The 19,812-nt window shown below is 38.6% G+C and overlaps 1 protein-coding gene across 4 annotated transcripts in view; it reads right to left on the bottom strand.

Annotated features, from left to right (window-relative positions):
* Positions 1 to 14,331: 14,331 nt before the first annotated feature.
* The window catches only part of LOC149242483 (uncharacterized), a 5,767-nt gene continuing 286 nt past the window's right edge, over positions 14,332 to 19,812 (bottom strand). Inside the window, exons 1-6 of one of the 4 annotated variants that reach the window (XM_089374260.1) lie at positions 17,834 to 18,015; positions 17,554 to 17,600; positions 16,592 to 16,729; positions 16,361 to 16,477; positions 14,854 to 15,148; positions 14,332 to 14,613 (exon numbers count right to left, since the gene is read on the bottom strand). In XM_089374260.1, the coding sequence (XP_089230386.1) occupies positions 14,555 to 14,613; positions 14,854 to 15,148; positions 16,361 to 16,477; positions 16,592 to 16,729; positions 17,554 to 17,562 (618 nt within the window). In that variant the 5' untranslated portion in view covers positions 17,563 to 17,600; positions 17,834 to 18,015 and the 3' untranslated portion in view covers positions 14,332 to 14,554. Of the gene's footprint in view, positions 14,614 to 14,853; positions 15,149 to 16,360; positions 16,478 to 16,591; positions 16,730 to 17,553; positions 17,601 to 17,824; positions 18,016 to 19,589 lie in introns of those variants that run through there. The other 3 variants (XM_089374262.1, XM_089374259.1, XM_089374261.1) reach the window with 3 other exon arrangements.

Here is a 19,812-nt window from a genome sequence, read left to right as displayed (position 1 = left end):
AGATTTCTTGTTCAAAGCTCCTTTCTTCTTCTCGGTCTAGAGGCTAGAATGCACATCCTACATAGCAGTGTTTCGAATCACAAGCCCGTCAGACTTGAGCTGCTGGCTCCCAAGGACCTGGGCCCTATCCCTTTCAGATTCAGTCCCCTATGGATCAAAGAGGCAGATTTCATGCAAAAGGTTAGGGACTGTTGGAAAGACCCAGTCAAGGGTTCCCCCTTTTTTGTTTGGGAAGAAAAACTCAGAAGAGTAAAAGAAATGCTGAAAATCTGGGCCAAGACCTTGCCCAATCCTGCAACTGAAAGGAAAAAAATCCAAAGCTCCTTAGAACTGCACCATCTTCACCTAGAAGAAACTGAAATCACAAAAGAAGATCTAGACAAGGAGACGCAGCTTCAGCAGAAACTACACAAGGCTTGCTTGGCCGAGGAAGAATTCTGGAGGCTCAAATCTAGGAGCCTTTGGCTCAAAGCAGGAGATAGAAACTCCTCCTTTTTTCATAAGCAAGCTCAAGCCAAGAAATGTTGTAACTCCATCTCTAAAATTAAAGAAGAGAACTGCACCTTAAATGATTTTACCAGCATCAAAAAGGCAGCTTCCGAACATTTTAAGAATCTGTATAGTCAGGGAATGGAGGCTCTAAACTCCTGGATGCAGTTCCCCACCTTATCACTGCTAGAATGAATCAACTGTTAGAAGTTAAAATCAACAAAAATGAAATCAGGGACGCCCTCTTTGATATGGACCCCGACAAAGCACCAGGACCGGAAGGTTTCACAGCCAGATTTCTCCAGACCCGCTGGCAGATTGTGGAGAAAGAGTTCTTAAAATGATCCTAAAATCCCAAGATTTCCAGAAAATTGGAGGTTGCACAAATTCAACATTCCTCGCTCTTATCCCCAAGGAAAAAGGAGCAAACTCCTTCAATAGATTCCGCCCGATATCCTTATGCAACATTGGATACAAAGTGATAACCAAAGTTATAGCGTACAGATTGAGGAATATTCTCCCCAAAATCATCCCGAAGAACTAAGGAGGATTCATTCATGGCAGAAATATAGTGGACAACTTCATTTTGGTCCAAGAGGCGATCCACTCCAGCCTGCATCGAAAAGAAAAAGGTATGGTCATTAAACTCGACCTAGCAAATGCATTTGATCAAGTTAGGCATAGTTTTTTGATAGATGTTCTGCACAAGATGGGGTTTGGACTTAAATTTATAAACTAGATACGGGCTTGTATTTCGGAGCCCTAGATTGCTCCCCTGGTAAATGGTAGGGCTGCAGATTTCTTCAAAGCCTCTAGAGGGCTGAGGCAGGGGTGCCCCCTCTCACCCCTCCTCTTTGTGTTGCAGGCTTCTGTTCTCAGCTTTTATCTAGATAAGAAACAACAAGACCAAGAGATAGTTGGGCTTAGCATAGCAAGAGGGGTAAAAAACATCAACCACGCCCTCTTCGCTAATGACACCTTGTTGCTAGGGGCTACAACTTCACTCTCAGCTGCCAAATTTAAAGAAGTGTTGGACGATTTCTGTGAAGTCTCGAGCAGCAAATTAAATAATGGCAAATGCCATATTTATTGCTGGAATATCTCTCCCTCTTCCTCAAACTCCATTGCTAGATGTCTAGGCTTTTCAACCTCTTCAAATTGGACCTCTTTGAAATATCTTGGCCTTCCTATCTTCCTCAAGAGGGCCTTGAGCAAATATTGGAACCCTCACCTAGAGAAATTCAAAACAAAAATGCAGGCCTAGGGATCCTCCTGGCTCAATATTGCAGGTAAAGCAGTTCTCAATAGTCTTCCTCTATTCCAATTTTCTGTCCTCTTAGCACCTGTGGGTATCCTCAAGAAGATGGAGGATCTTATTAGAAAACTTTTCTGGAAGGGAGGTAAGCAAAATGAAAAAAAAATCCCACTTGTCAACTAGGAAATTGTTTCCAAGCCACTACAAGAGGGAGGATTGAATTTCAAAAACCTCTATGCTCAAAAATTAGCCATGGGAGCAAAATTGATTTGGAGAATTATAGCTCCAATCCAAGCTGGGCGCATTTAGCATTATGGAAAAAATACTTCAGAGGAAGGCAACTTCGCTGCTTGGATAAGCCCAAATCCCACCTCAGATCCCCCTTCAGCAATCTTAGCAACAAAGCAACTCCTTTGGTGAATGCGCAGGCCTTCTGGATGCCTGGGAACGGCAAATATATTAGCCTCTGGGAAGATTGCATCATGAATAGGCTCCCGCTGGCTGAAACGAACCCCTTGCACGTGCTGCGGAAGTGGATGACGGACACCCATATCATCACGCTATGGGATATATCGTGCTGGAGCGGTGATAGCTGGACAGGCTGGAAGCAGCTCCCGGTCCCTCCTGCTCTCCAAAGCGATTGCGCAGTACTCTATAACCTCTTGCACGGGCTGGCTCCCATCCACACTCGAAGGAAAGATGCCCGAGGTTGGGGTCTACAATGTGAAGGATACTCAGTGACACAGGGGTACACTAAATGCTTGGAAAGGCCTTACATTCAGCCAGACCCTGCTCCTTGGATTGGGATATGGAAATTCCCCTCCATCCCGAAAATTGATCATTTCTGTTGGCTGCTCTACCATAAAAAAATTCTTACGGATGACAGGTTGCAGAAGAGGGGTTTTTTTGGTCCTTCAAGATGCATGTTATGTAAAGACAAGCCTGAAACCGCCCTTCATCTCATGCTGGAGTGCAGATTTGCAGCCCTTATCTGGCAAGAGCTCCTTGGAGCTTGGAAATCTAACTTCACCCTCCCCTGCTCCATCCCGGATCTGTTTGCTGGATGGCTGGCTAGATACCCAGGTCCAAACCCAAAAAACAAACTAATCATAGCAGCTTGGACTGCTCTTCCCAAATTCATCAGTTGGCAGATTTGGTTAGAGAGGAATAGAAGGATATTCAGAAACAAAGAGCAGGATTTCAGACTTGTTGCAAACACAGTAAAATGTCAGCTAAATGAATGTCTGAGAGACAGAATGGATGATACAAACCTATGCTAGCAAGACATTGGTTTGGGTGCTGTACTCAGTCTCCAATTCCAAAAATCAACCACCGTCCCCGTTTCTCCCAAAGAATGGAAAATCAGAAAAAATGAAGAGGACTTTCAGTCCTGGATTTCCAAGCAAACAATTCCCTCTCTCTTCTTTGACGGGGCAGCCAAGGGAAATCCAGGAATTGCTGGCGCAGGAGGGTTCATAATAAATACAAAAGAAACTCCTACTCATAGATATGCTTGGGGACTGGATCATTCCTCTAGCATGCAAGTTGAAGCATTGGCCCTTCTCCAAGGGATCAAGTTGCTTAAAGAGTTGGGACTTAAGGAGGCTAATGTTTTTGGCGATTCGCAGGTCATCATCAAAACAATGGCAACAAACTCTTCCCTAGAAAATTTGCGTCTTGCAAGGACAATCACAAGAGTCAAAGATATGGCAAAGCCCCTGAAATTGGAATTTTTCCATGTGCTGAGAATAAATAACAAAGAGGCAGACATTGAAGCAAACAAGGCAATCCAGTTACCTGTTGGGACTATTCTCAGAGACAAAGAAACTTCATGGGACCCAATTCCTTAATCTTCCATGTTTTATTGCATTTTATTGAAGCAATTTGTATGCATTCACAAGCTCAAGAAATTAACAAAAATAGAACTCATTGTGAAAAGTAAGAAGAGATGACTCATAAGCGTATGCACTTTGATCCTCTTGTTGGAGAGGTGCTCAGAAACCAACTCCATTATCTGTAAACTAAGTTGTGGCTTCATGCAAATCTAATGAAATCCCATAACCGTTTCTATAAAAAAAAAAATATGTTTTTAAAAAAAATAAAGTGGGAGAAAATACCAAAGCATCTCACCTGGCTCTCATTCCAAAAGAACCGAATCCTATCTCCTTTGATAGATACAGGCCAATCTCTTTATGCAACTCTTCCTACAAAATCATCACGAAAATCTTGGCAAATAGACTGAAAAGAATTCTGCCTTGCATCATCTCAGAAAACCAAGGTGGCTTTGTTCCAAAAAGACAGATTACAGATAATGTAATTATAGTGCAGGAGGCCATACACAGCAGTATTCAAAGAAAGGAAAAGGGCATGGTCATAAAGTTGGATATGGCCAATGCTTTCTACAAAGTAAATCACAATTTTCTTGTGGTTGTCCTTCAAAAGTTTGGCATCTCCTCTAAGTCCATAGATATTGTTATGGCATGCATCTCCACCCCTTGGATAGCACCGTTGATCAATGGGAGGCCAAGTAGATATTTTCGAAGCACAAGAGGTCTGAGGCAAGGGTGCCCGCTTTCCCCTTTCCTCTACATCTTAATGGCGGAAACGTTGAGTATTCAGCTAGAAAAACAAAGAGAAAAGAGGAAAATTACAAGTATTAGAATCGCTAGAGTTAAAGAAATAAACCACTCGCGCTTTGCTAACGGCACTCTTCTCATTAGGGGAGCCTCTAGTATAATATCGAGGTTGTTTTAAAAAGTTCTATATGATTTCCTTGATGTTTCAGGAGGCCTTCTAAACAATAAAAAATTCAGAATCTACACTTGGAACATGCTAATTAACATAATGCAGAGGATCTCACAAATAATGGATATCCCGGTTCAGCTAAAATGGTGTCATTTTACATATCTTGGATTACCATTGGCAAAAGAAGTGGTTAAGTCAAAGGTCTGGAACAAAAAAAATAGAAAAAATGAGGGGGAAAATTCAAAGTTGGGGAATAACGTTGCTAAATCTAGCAGGCAGAACAATATTAATCAAAGCTCTCCTCTCGGCCTTGCCAATATATCAATATGCCATAATTATGGCACCGGAAAGCACACACAAACAAATGGAATTAATCACTAGAGGCTTCCTTTGGCAAGGAGGAAAACAAGAATCCAAAATATTCAGTCTTGTTCGATGGGATCAAGTGACTCTTCCATTTGAAAAATGAGATATCTCTATCAGGATTCCAAGTTTATCAAACAATGCACTTGGGATCAAATTAGTTTGGAGAATGTTACATGGGAAGGATCAATGGTGGGGTGAAGCACTATCAAGGAAATACCTCAACTATCAGCGGTCAAAGATGCTCACTAAAATAATCCCAGACCGTCCTTATACTCAAGTATGGAAACTTATCAAAAAAATTATTCCACAAGTTAGACATCAAATCTCCAAGAATCTGGGTAATGGAAACTCTACCTCTATTTGGGATGACAGAATAATGGGAGCAGCCCCACTGAATCAATACCAAAACTTAAGAGGACTGAAAGAATGGATGGAGGAGAAAGGCACAACTTCATTATACTCCATCTCTGAGTGGGAACAAAATAGATGGATAGCTTGGAGAGTGTTGTCACTTCCAGATAGACTGAAAAATCAGTGGGAATATTTGAAGCTTTTACTTGCAGGAGCAACCCCCATAAGTAAAGAGAGCCAAGATAGTTATATATGGGACCCAAATGGAGGAAAATTTACAGTAAAATTAGGCTACAACTTTCTTCAAAAATACAACAATTACGAAAATTGGAACCTATGGACAGCAGCATGGAAGAATGAATGTCTACCCAAAATAAAAAAAAATTGCATAGTCTCTTCTAAAAGGCAAGATTCTTAAGGTGGAAAATTGAAGGAAAAAACGTTTTCAAGGCCCCTCTATATGTGTCATGTGTCAAAGAGAAGAAGAAAGTATTCAACACTTATTTTTGAAATGCACTATTGCAAGACAATGCTGGAAACAAATCATCAGTCCTCTTGTAATGAACATTGACACAATTGAAGAGCTGACAACCCTAAATATAAATTGGGAGCAAAGCTACCCATATGCAAAGAAAAAAAATTTGTCATAAGTCGAATCTGAAAGTGCCTTCCCTCCACTCTGTGCTGGCATTTATGGCTGGCCAGGAATAAGTGTATCTTTAAAGGCCAAAAGCCAAATATTGGGACCATTTTAGCCAAGACATGGGGTCAAATTTCAGAGATGATAAGTGCAAATGGAGTGCCAAGTATGGATCAAAACAGTTTGTAGCAAGAAGAAAAGGATTGGTATAGAAAAGCCCTCATTGAAGACTCAGCAAGGAACCAATTTCCAAAGAAGGTAGGAGGAAAAATCAGAGATTGGAAGCTCTGTGGGAATGACAAGAAGATGGAGGAATGGATCAAAATTCAAATAAATCACATACTTTTCTTCGACGATGCTTCAAAGAATAATCCTGGAAGAGCAGGGGCAAGTGGATTAATTCTGGATCCGAAAGGCGAGACAATAGCTACTTATGAATGGGGGCTCAGAAAAATGAAAAACAATAGGGCGGAGGCTTACAGTTTGCCAATGGGCACCAATATCCTTAAAAAATACTAGTTAAAAGATCCTATAATAATTGGCGACTCAGCAATTATAATAACAACAATGGAAGCAGGGAGAGACTTAAAAAATCTAGCATTAAATAAAATTCGACAAAGAATTTCGGACAACATAAAGAAGCTGTGGAATGTTGTTTTTAAACACGTCCTTAGAACCCAAAACAAGGAGGCCGACTCATTGGCCAACAAGGCAGTGGACCGGAGAGCCGGAATGGTGAAAGAAAACCATGATATTTATGAACAAGCAATCCCATAATTCGTCCCCTCAAGAGGACTGGTCTAAGACTCAAAGCATAGTTAATCACATCAAATCAATTGTAACAAGGAATCAAAATACGAATAAGCAACAGGAGAGCCACTTATACATGACAGGCAGAAAAATCTTAGCCAATCCTTCTCGTACAGTGAGGAAAATCCTCATAATTAAGAAATTGATGCATTGTGATTTGCATCAGAGCAGGAATCGCCTCCATGATTAGAACATAGCAGCTAAAGGTCATATCAATCAAGGCAGTGTTCAAACTGAGCTGAATAGAAAGTCGGGCAAGCATGGTAGTCAGTGAGATATTCATGAGAAGGTTGAGAAGAGTCACGAGCTTAGCATGCTCAATCAAGCCTACAAAAAGAACCTCAAGCGCAGGAACCTTCATTATCAGAGGCAACATCGGGAAATAGAAACTAGAGAGCAGCGAACTCCAAGCAATTTCAATACGTAGGAGCTGAGCTGAGGTAAGAAAGTTGATGAAATTATCAGAGGAAATAATCTTTGTAGAATTTGTTCTATTATGCAAGCTGAAAATAACTGCAGGACTACCATTGTGTTAAGCGTGTACAGGCCCCTGTTATCAGAGGCTCTGTTTCTCTCTTTTTTGCAACTCACTCCTCTCAGATCTCTGTCTTTTAAGACCATTGATCCTCACCATTCTGACCAGAGCCAGTCTCAGTTGAATAGAACCTCGCTCCACTATTTTCTCAATCTGTGTGATCTTCCTGTTCTGGCTCCATCCTCTTTCTCCCTTCACAGCTGCGCTCTCGGCCTTTTGCAGAATATCAGAGAAACCTCAATGCTTTACCTCTAGTCGGTTCACTCAGACTTATACAGCCCGCTCAGCATCCCTTCCACTTGTAAGTTTTAGTCTATCATATCTGAGCCTATTACTCCTCTTTTGCCCATTTCACAGAAGAAGACCCACTCAGCCTCCAGCATTAGCAAGAGAAAGCAGTCTTATTAACATACTAAAAGGAATTCTTCAAAAGCAAATAAGATAGATCAAAGCAATCTTCTAGTAGGAATTCATAACAATATAGTTGATAGGCCAGCAAAGATGTCTTGCAACCCCTTAGAAAAAGTGGAAAAAAATGAAAGTTGCACTATGTGTCGTGCCAATAGATTCATGATTGGTCGTTTTATTCAAATACTCAAAGATCTTCATGCAGAGATGAAGACCGTTAATAACTACAAGAAAATTGAAATCGAGAAACAAAAAGCAGAGATTGAAGAGCTGAAGGACAAATGCAAGCATCTTGAGGATGCAGTTGACTACATCAACTCTTTGAACCAAAGCGAGCAGGGTGAAGCTTCCTCCAGATATAATAAAAAGAAGGGTCAGCAACCTGAGGAGTCTGTGAACCAATTTTGGTGATCTTCATGCCTTCTTCCTTCAATGCTCTGCAAATTTTGCTTGCTGCTTGGGCAGTTTGTCAGGCAATATGTGTTTTTAAATTTTCAGTACTTTAGAAACAAGGTCTCACATGATGAGGTAGGGACTGCGTTCCCCTTTTGTTCCTCTAGTAAAGACCTTTTGCAACCGGAATGTAATAGGACTTAGTCCTTCTTCTGTTCATTTTATAATACAAAAGTAACTGACCATGTTAAAAAAAACAAAAAACAAAAAACAAAAAAAAAAAAAAACCATCCTAGATCCATCTTAATCTATCAAGCGTCGAGAGGGATCAAATCTCTCGAGGTGCGGACCTATTTTTTGAGTGCAAAACTTGAGGAAAGATTTGCACCTCGAGAGATTTGATCCCTCTTGGTGCTTGATAGATCCAAGGTTAAGATGGATCTAGGTTGGTTTCAATCGTGTGCAGTCATACAAAATTTGTTGAACATATAATTATTTTGATCATTTTAAATATGATAAATATGTATAATATTAATTTGGTCAATTTAACTTTAACTTTGCTTAGTTACCTCAGTTTGTTGAGATGAGAGAGATTGTTAGTAACTTGAATGATGAAAAATGATGAAATAAAAATTTTAAGTGCAAAGTGACAATGTAACAATGTTGAACGATAGAAAATGTGAATAATAAGAATATAGTGAATTGCAAACAATATTCATTGCGATCAATTTGAAACTATTTTCTTCTACTATTCTTATTGTCACACCTGTTAGTTATTTTCTATTACTGCGTTTGAATGCAAAGTGACTAACAATGTTGAATGATGGAAAATGGGAATATTTATTTATGTAGCCAATTACAAATAGATAATAGTTTTTAAGAAGAAGACATTTCGGGTAAGTGAACATTTTATTTAGGATGAAAATTCAAGTATTGTATTTATGGTTGAATTACTGTAACAAAGAAGTCAATTCACGTCATGAATAATGTTTATGTGTGCACACTGAGAGAGAGTTTGTATGTTTTGGGGGTGAGATAGAGATATAGATGGAGGGGGGAGAGAGGGAAGAAGAGAGAGGCAAAGACATGGAGGGAGGAAGAGATATAGATATGGAGAGAGAAGTGTTAGAGAGAGATAAGGGGAAGAGAGAGAGGGAGTGGAAAAGGGAGGTAGAGATATATATATATATATATATATATATGGAGAGAGAATGTGAATGTTTGGGGGGTGAGATAAAGAGATAAAGAAGGAGAGACAATGGGAGATAGAGATATAGATGGAGGGGGTAGAGATATGCTTACACTGAAATCAATGCACACAATTAATCTAATTACTTTGAAATTAATGTACATCATACATCTAGTTACATCAAAACAAAAATCAACATCTACATTGAAACCAATGCATCTAATGCAAACAATCAAATAGGATTAGAAATCAACATCTGCACTAAAATCAATGCATCTAATGCAAACAATCAAATAGGATTAGAGATCAACATCTACACTAAAATCAATGAATCTAATGCAAGCAATCAAATATGATTAGAAATCAATATCTACATTAAAACCAATGCATTCAGTGCAAGCAATCAAATAGGAGTAGAAATCAACATTTACATTGAAATCAATGCATCTAGTGTAAGGTATTAAATAGGATTAGAAATCGACATCTACATTGAAATCAATGCATCTAGTGCAAGCGATCATATAGGATTATAAATCAATATCTACACTAAAACCAATGCATCCAGTGCAAGCAATCAAATAGGAGTAGAAATCAACATCTACACTGAAATCAATGCATCTAGTATAAGGTATTAAATAGGATTAGAAATTAACATCTACACTAAAATCAATGCATCTAGTGCAAGTGATCAAATACGATTAGAAATCAATATCTACATTGAAACTAATGCCTTTAGTGCAAGCAATCAAATAGGAGTAGAAATCAATGCATTTAGTGTAAGGTATTAATTAGGATTAGAAATCAACATCTACACTTAAATCAATGCATCTAGTGTAAGTGATCAGATAGGATTAGAAATCAAGTCCTCTCTCTCTCTCTCTCTCTCTCTCTCTCTCTCTCTCTCTCTATATATATATATATATATATATATATCAACCCCAACATACACTCTCTCTCTCTCTCTCCCTCCCTCTCTCTCTCTCTCTCTCTCTCTCTCTCCCTCTCTCTCTTCCTCCCTCCCTCTCTTTACCTAACTCTTCTTCCTTCACCCCCCCCCCATCTATATCTATATCTCCCCCATTCTCTCCTTCTCACTCCCAAAACACACACTCTATCCCCCCCTCTTCCTCTCCCTCTCACTCCTCCCCTCCTCTCTCTCTCTCTCTTCTCCTTGTCTCCCTCTCTCTCTCTCTCTCATCGTCTTGCCATCTCTCGCTTGTCACTCCCTCTCCCTCTCCACCTCTCTCTCCATGTCTTTCTTCACCTTCCAACTCCATCTATCTCCCCCCCTCTCTCTCTCCTCTCTCTCTTCCTTCCTCTCTCTCCCTTTCTCTCCCACCTCCCTCTGTATCTCCCCCCCATCACACACACTCTCTCTCACCACCCTCCAACTCTCTTTCTATCTCCCTCTCTCTCTCTCTCCTTCTCCCTCCCTTTTCCTCTCTCTCCACCCTCCAACTCTATCACTATCTCCCTCTCTCTCCCCTCTCTCTCTCCCCCTCTCGTTCTCCCTCTCTCCCCCCTCCATATCTATGTCTCCCTATCTCTCTCTTCCCCTTCTTTCCCTATCTCTATCCTCTCCTTTTCTCTCCCTTCCCTCGTCTCCTCTCTCCCTCATTCCATCTTCATCTCTCCCTTATCTCTCTCTCTCTCTCTCCACCTCTATCTCTCAATGTCTTTGTTCTTCCCTCCCTCTATTTCCCCCTCCTAATCCATCTCTCTCCGCCTCCCTCTCCCCTCCTCTCTCTCCTTGTCTCTCCCACCGCTATGTCTCTCTCCCCCACTCTATTCCCCTCCATATCACTCTCTCTCTCTCTCTTAAATATGATCCCATTGTATTGTATTTAAGAAAATATCTAAATTAAAAAATATATAATTGGTTGTAAAATATTATATTTTGGATCAATTATGTCATAGAAAATACAATAATAAAAAACTTAAAAGAATCATGCACTATCTTTCTTATATCATTGTTAGTCACTCTGTTTTCTCTCTTTGCTTGGATCTTTGGTTAAAATGCATCTATCCTCCATTTAATATCGATGGGAATATTTTAGTAATCGTGAGGATGGGGATTTAGATATACCTCAAAAGTAATTATAACCTTTTTGCTTTTAGAATTAATAAAAAAAATGTTATAAAATTAAATTAAAATAAAGTATTTGTAAAATATTTTGATTTTGAAATAAGTTATGGTTTTTGGGCATGTGGTATTGATAAGCCATGGTATTGTAATAGAATAATTAAAAGCCTAAATCCATAACATAATAATCAAAAGCCTAGATGGCCCATGGTATTGTAATAGAATAATTAAAAGCCTGGATCCATAACATAATAATCAAAATGATAGATGGCCCATGGTATTGATAAACCATGGTATTATGATTGTCTTCCCTTCTCTACCTCCCTCTCTCTATCTTTCTCTTGGGTATTGGCCCACGGTATTGTAAAAAAACTTTTTAGAAGTTAATAATATCCATGGTAAATATTCATGATTAAAAGTCTTGTTATATTGTAAATATTAAATTTTTATGCGCTTATTAATTAAATTTAAAGATGGTTATGCAATCATTATTTTAATTTATATGGTAAAATGGAGGTTAATTTATAAGTACTCATTATTTTAATTTATATGGTAAAATGGAGGTTAATTTATAAGTACTATTTATATGTTATATATTTTAACGTGATATGTATATTATAATTTATTTTATCTGAAAAATTGTTCGTAATTTTATTAATAAAAAACAAAGTTACAACATATAAAAAAAATGAATTTAAAAAATATCTCACATTTAACGCTTACACATCAAAGTTTCACCATGTTCACCCATTTAACACTCACCCGTCCACCCTAAACTGGGTTATAGAGCACCTCTTCGTCCCATTAAAAATAATATTAATAAAAATATTATATTATAGCTTATTTTGCTAGGAGTTGTCTTTAGTGAACTTTTTGAAAACTTTTCCTGTGGGTTTTTTCGCTATAATTTCTCTAAAATCGGACAGGATTTATTGAAATCACAAGTTTCAAGGGTAGCCCTTACACAATCTAAGTGCCCTAGGGGTTTTTGAGGGTGTTGAATCCATATATATAATCAAAAAACCAGTTTAAATAACACAAATCAAGATTTCACTTCCAATTTTTCCACCAGATTCAGCCAGTGAAAAGTCCAAAAAGTCACACTAAAGACAACTCTATTCTGCTCAACTTAGCTCATTGTGTAAAGCTATGCTATTGAAATGTGTGGGGCAGTGGACTATATAAGTCTCACATTTATTGAGTACAATGTTTTATAGTAATAAAATAAAAAATTAGCTTTGCACAATCCAACTTATGGTTTATATGAATAGGACATTTTGTGCGAAAGTGTGAACATTTTTGTTTAACAATAATATTTGTAGTTGAATTGAGACTTCTGTGATCCATAATAGTTGAAAGAATAACTTCGGCGTAAATCACATGTAAACAGACATTTGACAAATGTCTGTCTACATGTGATTTACGCCGAAATTATTCTTTCAATAATATTTGTGTTAAAGTGTGGACATTTTTGTTTAATAATAATATTTGTGCTTATTATCAAAAGAAGAAAACATTAATTCAAGTGAATTGATAACTATAATTAAATGCACAATAGTCTATTAATAATCAAGTTAATAATAATTATATGTAATAATTATTTCATTGTTTAACTCATTAATTATTAACTATTAATAAAAAAAACTTAATAGCTATAGTATTATAATACTATAATAGATGTCCATGTGAAATAACCATCAAACAAAGAAAACATTAGTGTCAAAAAATAGAGCATTAATGTCAAAATAAAAAAGCATTAATGTCAAAAAAATTAATAGTTATAATTAAATGTTTATAGTTATAATTAAATGTTTAATAGTCAAATTAATAATATTAAATGTAATAATTATTGCAGTGTTCAGTTTAACTAATTAATTGTTAACTAATTAAAAAATATAATGTCCATAATATTATACAAATTGTCCTCGTAAAATAATTATCAAAAAATTGCAGAGATAGAATCCTTGATTGGTTTTATTGTAAAATAATTATCAAAAATTGCAGAGATAGAATGATTGGTGTTATTGGTTTTATAATTATAGTTGAGCTGTTGTTGGCGCTTGGAATTGCTTCGGCACCGAGTCTAGATTTAAAAAAATTATTAACATGATTGCCAACTTAACCAATGTTTTAACGATCCATGTACGAAATTCCCCACGCCGTCTAACCAATTAGAACTTACCAGAATCACAACCTCACGTACCGAAGGATAAATCCAAAAGTTAAGTCGAACGTTACTACGAAGGGTAAATTCAAGGGTAGAGTTGAACAGAGATATGCTGAACGGAAGGATAAATTTAGCTGGCTTGAAGAAAAGAAACACTCAGAAAGGTAAAGTAAGTGGGATAAGATTGTTGTCTCAGACCATTCCCATGCAGGTAACAGCAGCATTGACATTGGTAATTTGAAAATGCAACTCAATTCGAAAGGTTGTTGGAATCTGAGTTTAAATGGGGTTCAAGAGCTGAACGTACGTTATATTAGGTCTCCCAGGGAAAAATTTAGAACTATCGCAATTTCTTGAAACTCTGCTCCATAATCAAAGGCTTATGGCCCAAACAATTCACCACCATAGATCTTAATATGCAAAACAATAATAAGTATAGAGCCTTAATACAGTAACCTGCGCATTGACAATGCATATTTTCTTTAACAATTCTATGCTAATAGAATTAGCAGTACAATTACACATACACAGATAACATTATCCCTGGGAATAAATCAACAGCTAGCGCTGAAATCGTAACAGTCCAGTGAATATTTTCGGAGAAATGGTAAACCTGTAAGCAATAAACCTAGATACAAGCACATAAACAAATATTTCAGAAGACAAGGACTTGGATTCAGACGGTCTTGCTTTGACAGACTAACTGGCCTACCCAGGAAAAGGGTTTACTCAAAAGCTTGCAGGATTTGATATTGTCATACTTAGGGAGTCCATACAGGTGAAGATGGTTTTAGATAGAGGAGGAATGACCTGTTGAAGAGTTTTGTGAACCCAACGTTTCGGACTGCCAAGTGAGTCGATCATCAAGGGAAGCGACAATAGATAGTGAGTCCATCATACTTGTATTTTGAATGTTCATGGTGTATGCTTGTCTCAGTGTCGTCTTACAACACAACTATGTTATAAGCTTAAAAAACCTAAAATAGAAGACATGAATGTTTTTGTTATTTATTCTAGAATCATGAGTTGGACGATTCTGTTATGTTACAGATAGCACGCCGATACTTTCATCTGCAGATCATTTTTGTAGGTGAGATTTTGGATTGATAAGCTTGAGCCTGCATCATCTCCGACAATCTGTAACTTGCTGACGCCCTTTTATTTTTTGAACCCTTCTGCAGTCTGCAGTAATCATTTGAACCAATGTTCTCATGGTGACGATAAATCAATTTTAAAGCTGCTATCTATTTAGTTTACTGCTAAATTAATCCTCTGTAGTTTTTCGTTTCCTTGTGTCACACAACTATTCTGTTATATTTTTTCTACATTCCTTTTTCAAGAAGAAAGTCATATTGATATTTCAAGTAGAAATCAAATATACATATAGTTGTGCGAGACTTTACTGTTGCATAGATTCTTTACCAAGGTGTGAGGAAACCTGTAATCCTACATTAGACCCTGTTTGTCGTTGCAGTAGTCTTCGTTGAGCAGTCTGTTGAGGTTGAACTGACCTCTGTTGTTGCTGTGATGATGAAGCTAACAACGTGGAGCAAGATGATGTTTGTTGTTCAGATGTTGGCAACTGCTGCTGCTGGAGAGAGGATGGAGAAGATATTAGAACTTGATGGTTTGTTCCTGACACAGAAGGTATTTGTTGCTGAGGAACCACTTGAGAAGTTTGCTGCTTTGACAATGATTGCTGTGAAAATCCCTGACTCTGCAACATGGGCAAAGAGATGGTGAGTTCTTCAGCAACTGATGCTAAGGAATTTGAATTGGGGTAATGACATGGATTTGGATGACGAGTACTATATGAAAACAGAATATGTGATCTAAGACCATGGTTAAAGAGATGGTGAGTTCTTCAGCAACTGATGCTAAGGATTTTGAATTGAGGTAATCACATGGATTTGGATGATTTACAAAGTCAGCAACTTCTGATCTTTTAAATCTAGTGAAAGCATTAGACAGTACGCAAACTTAGTCATTTGAATTGGGTGGATTAGGATGATTTACAAAGTCGGCAACTTATGATCTTTAAATCTAGTGAAAGCATTACAGAGTACGCAAACTTGTCATTTGAATTGGGGGAATGGCATAGATAGGAATGATCTACAAAGTCAGTAACTTATGATACGGCATTTCAGAAAGTGTCATTCCACAGCTTATTGACGCCTTCTAAATCTAGTGAAAGTATTACTCAGTCAACTCCAAGCTACAGAGTTCTCTAGTAAAAGGCAGTTTGGCTATAAAAGCGAGCAGGCATTGTCAAACAAGCCATGTTTTCAACATCTCCAGACTAAATCGTATCAGAGAGATGAATAGGATGCAGGTAAATCTTCAATTGGTCAAAATAGATGACACCAGTCTAATCGATCAGTTTATTGGTTAGGTAGGTTCTGTTTTTAAATCTCAACCTTTTATACCTATTTGGATTTAAGGATACCTGTCTAATTGATCAGTTTATTGGTTAGGTAGGTTCTGTTTTAAAATCTCAACCTTTTATACCTATTTGGCTTTAAGGGCCTCAGAGGGCTTCTTCTTTCTGTGATAGTAATCAGATTCTTTTTGGTTAAGCGTGTAACAATAGATCGGCATGTTCTCCTAGATGGTTCATGATCAGAGAACTCATAGGTAAAGAAGAAGCCGAACACAGACCTACTAATATGTTTTACTGGTAGCACAATGAACACAAAATCAGGCCTGTGGGATTTAGAGGAAAAGGAATTAACAAGCAAGACCGTGGCGTTGGTCCACTAAATCCACTTGATGCACAGACCTAACAAGATAACTCAACCAATGCTGAAGAAACCACCTGCTTGGTCCAAACCGGTGGCTAATTCAGAGGCAGTTATATATAAGGACAAGCATACAAAACATCAGTTAAAAATTGCTGGAAAACAATAAATATAACGGGAACCAAAAGCACCTTGTGCAAGCCACATTCTTTTGCATTCGAATCTTCCCACCACCAACGTCCTTCACGTTCATGTTGTCCCGGCAAAACTGGCCGAGTGCATGGTTCACATCCAATAGAAACATAACCCTGCAACCATCATAGATGACGGACTACGGTAAGAAGCTAATGATAAACGCAAATAGTGCCAATTATCACATTCAACCAAACGATCCAAGTGGGTATTAAATCATTTGAAAGTACCTTGTGGTGAATAGCATTCACTGGGACTAACATCGTTCTCGAAAATTTCCAAACAACATCACCCGTGACATTTGCCAACGGGTTCCACTTAACAAGGCTTCCAACACCACCTTCTAATCCTTCAAATGAAGGGTCCACCTGACAATATCCATAAAAAACTAAATTCTTGAACCAAGACAATCATATACCCAACTAAACCAAGAAAACACAAACTCATTGGGAAAAAAACGAACTGTTACAAGAGGAATGCTACAAACAAAACAAAGCAAGAGAATCCTAATTAGGCACTAACCAACAAGTAATCGATATATTGGTTATGAGAGGTGCACTCCTAACGTAGGGAATAGGTCTAAGCCTATATACTCGTAACTATTAGAAATACTAGTCATAGAACAAGTAATCAATGTCATCAGGGAACTTAATCCCAATCCTAATAAAACTAAACCCAGGAGAGACAACTAGAAACCAAGAAACTTAATCCCAATTCTAATAAAACTAAACCCAAAAAGAACTACTGCGCAACTAAACCCAAAAAGAACTACTGCTCAAAGAGGTAGCAGGGAGGGCAGAGGATTTAGGAGCTAAGGATATAATGTTCAGAACCATATACACCCACCAAGAAACTTAATCCCAATTCGAATAAAACTAAACCCAGAAAGAACTACTGCTCAAAGAGGTAGCAGGGAGGACAGGGGATTTAGGAGCTAAGGATATAATGTTCAGAACCATATCCACCCACCAGGAAACTTAATCCCAATCCTAATAAAACTAAACCCAGGAGAGACAACTAGAAATGTTTTAGCCATTTAGAATTAATGCAGAACTTTGAAATTTCAATCAAAGCTTCAGATCGATGAAAGCTCTGTCTTCTTGTATAACACACAATCGAAGCCAGCATCACAAAAATAATAGTCGAGTCCGACAGCAGAGGAGATTAATGTACTACAATCACATTTACTTACTAGTATCATTCAAACAACAAGATGGCCTTGAAATTGCCTTGCGCCCACTATCAGTGCAAAAACCTCAGACTGTTATTTATTTTTTGAAAATAAAAATCTATATATATTTTGCACCAGGCTTCTACATTTAAAAAGCCAATAGACAAATCTGTATAATAGTCCTGCCCATATGGGAGATTATTGAACTCTAATAACATCTAATTACAACTAGCATTCAACAATGACTCAGCAAAGAGCTCTGCCCCCTTAAAAAAAAACTGTACATATTTACAAGAAAAACCTTCATGGCCTCAGCGCCCGCAAGAAATCAATCGCAGCGGCGTTTGATGTGGCCTTTCGAGGGTTGCATATCTTGGCTGCGGAAGCCGCCATTTTTGTTCCGATCCTATTCAGGCAATCGAGAATTTCAGCCAAAGTGGTTCCCATCCTTTTGAGGGCGTCGAGTATTTCAGCAAATAGGTACCAGTGCCATTGTGAAGCTCTGCCATGGCTTCATAATAATAAGCTCTCGATTGTTTACGCTCCATTATCCCGAATCAGATCCTGCTTGCCAAACTCTGCAGCTACCAATCCCAGGTATATTAGTAATGTAATTTAGCATTAAAAGGAAACAAAGCTCTTAAAAAACTAAAAATAAAAACACCTCCATGTGGGCCCTCCCATGAGCGCCACATGCCTCACCTCCTTCTCCATGGCATAGCATGCAGGGCCTAAACCATGCCACTTAACATTGTATCATCGTCATATGTCAATACAGGAGGCAGAAGGATAATCCAACTGCCCACTACACGTGCACCAGTTTCAACTTCATGGCCTTCTGCGCTTTGTCTCATCCAGCTACCAACACTCCCGGATGAGCAGATAGATACAGGCAAGATGGGCTGAGCTGAACGAACTAGGTTGTGCAGAGGGCGGAGGGAAAGGTTAAGAATCCTAGGGACGCAGAAACAGAAACAACTATCCAGAGGCAGAGCCTGTGGTAACCTCTGTACTCCAGAAAGCTATTCAAAGTAACCTTTGTACAGCTATCCTTTATATATCCTCTGTATAGTTAATGGGAAGTTAGGTATTCTAGGAATGAATCAACTGTATCGACTGACGATGCTGCTGGTACTGTATAAGCTTCTCATTGTGCTCCTTTAACAAAACCGGCTTCTCATTGTGCTCCTTCAACAGAACCGACTCCATAGCGACTCTGTCTGAGCACAGCAATGACAGTGCGCTGGCCAGGTAACTATTGTTGCTGCCTGTGCTGTTTGTATTTTTGAGATCTTCGTATCTGGATTTGAAGGCAGCAAAAGCCGAACTGCACTGTGGGGTTTACAGAAATAGTTGTCCAGAGACAGAGGTTTTTTTTGGATTTGAAGGTAGGATTTGAAGGCAGCAGAAGCCGAACTGCACTGTGGGGTTGACAGAAATAGCTGTCTAGAGGCAGAGGTGTTTTTGAAACCCAGACTAGCCCACCCCACCGTGACACTGTAACCTACCTGGGCCACGGCACAAACATGCAAAATAGATATAGGGTGAAATCGCCATGTGGTGTAACCAGGTGCATCCAGCAACCTGCATCCGCAGGTTGCCAACACTCCCGGAACACTCCCGGATGAGCAGATAGATACAGGCAAGATGGGCATGCAAAACACTCCCGGATGAGCAGATAGATACAGGCAAGATGGGCATGCAAAATAGATATGGGGTGAAATCGCCATGTGGTGTAGCCAGGTGCATCCAGCGACCTGCATCCGCAGGTTGCCAACACTCCCGGATGAGCAGATAGATACAGGCAAGATGGGCTGAGCTGAACGAACTAGGTTGTGCAGAGGGCGGAGGGAAAGGTTAAAAATCCCAGGGACGTAGAAACATAAATAGCTATCCAGAGGCAGAGTCTGTGGTAACCTCTGTACTCCAGAAAGCCATTCAAAGAAACCCCAGAAATGTTGCTTCAGTCATGCGCCTCCAATTTCATGATTGCTTTGTTAATGTATGTATAAACAAACTTGATTGCTTTGTTAATGTATGTATAAACAAACTTATACCTGATGTACTTCTGGTCTTTCCCCTGTATCCTCTGTATATCCATTGTATATTTAATGGGAAGTTAGGTATTCTAGGAATGAATCAACTGATGATGTTGTTGGTACTGTATAAGCTTCTCATTGTGCTCCTTCAACAAAACCGGCTTCTCATTGTGCTCATTCAACAGAACCGACTCCATAGCGACTCTGCCTGAGCACAGCAAGCATAGCAATGACAACAATA

This window comes from Pinus tabuliformis, chromosome 8 (assembly GCF_031772625.1).
Source record: "Pinus tabuliformis cultivar Carrire ecotype Pingquan chromosome 8, CPIR1, whole genome shotgun sequence".
Lineage (NCBI taxonomy): Eukaryota > Viridiplantae > Streptophyta > Pinopsida > Pinales > Pinaceae > Pinus > Pinus tabuliformis.
This window is presented reverse-complemented; position numbering and strand designations above follow the sequence as displayed.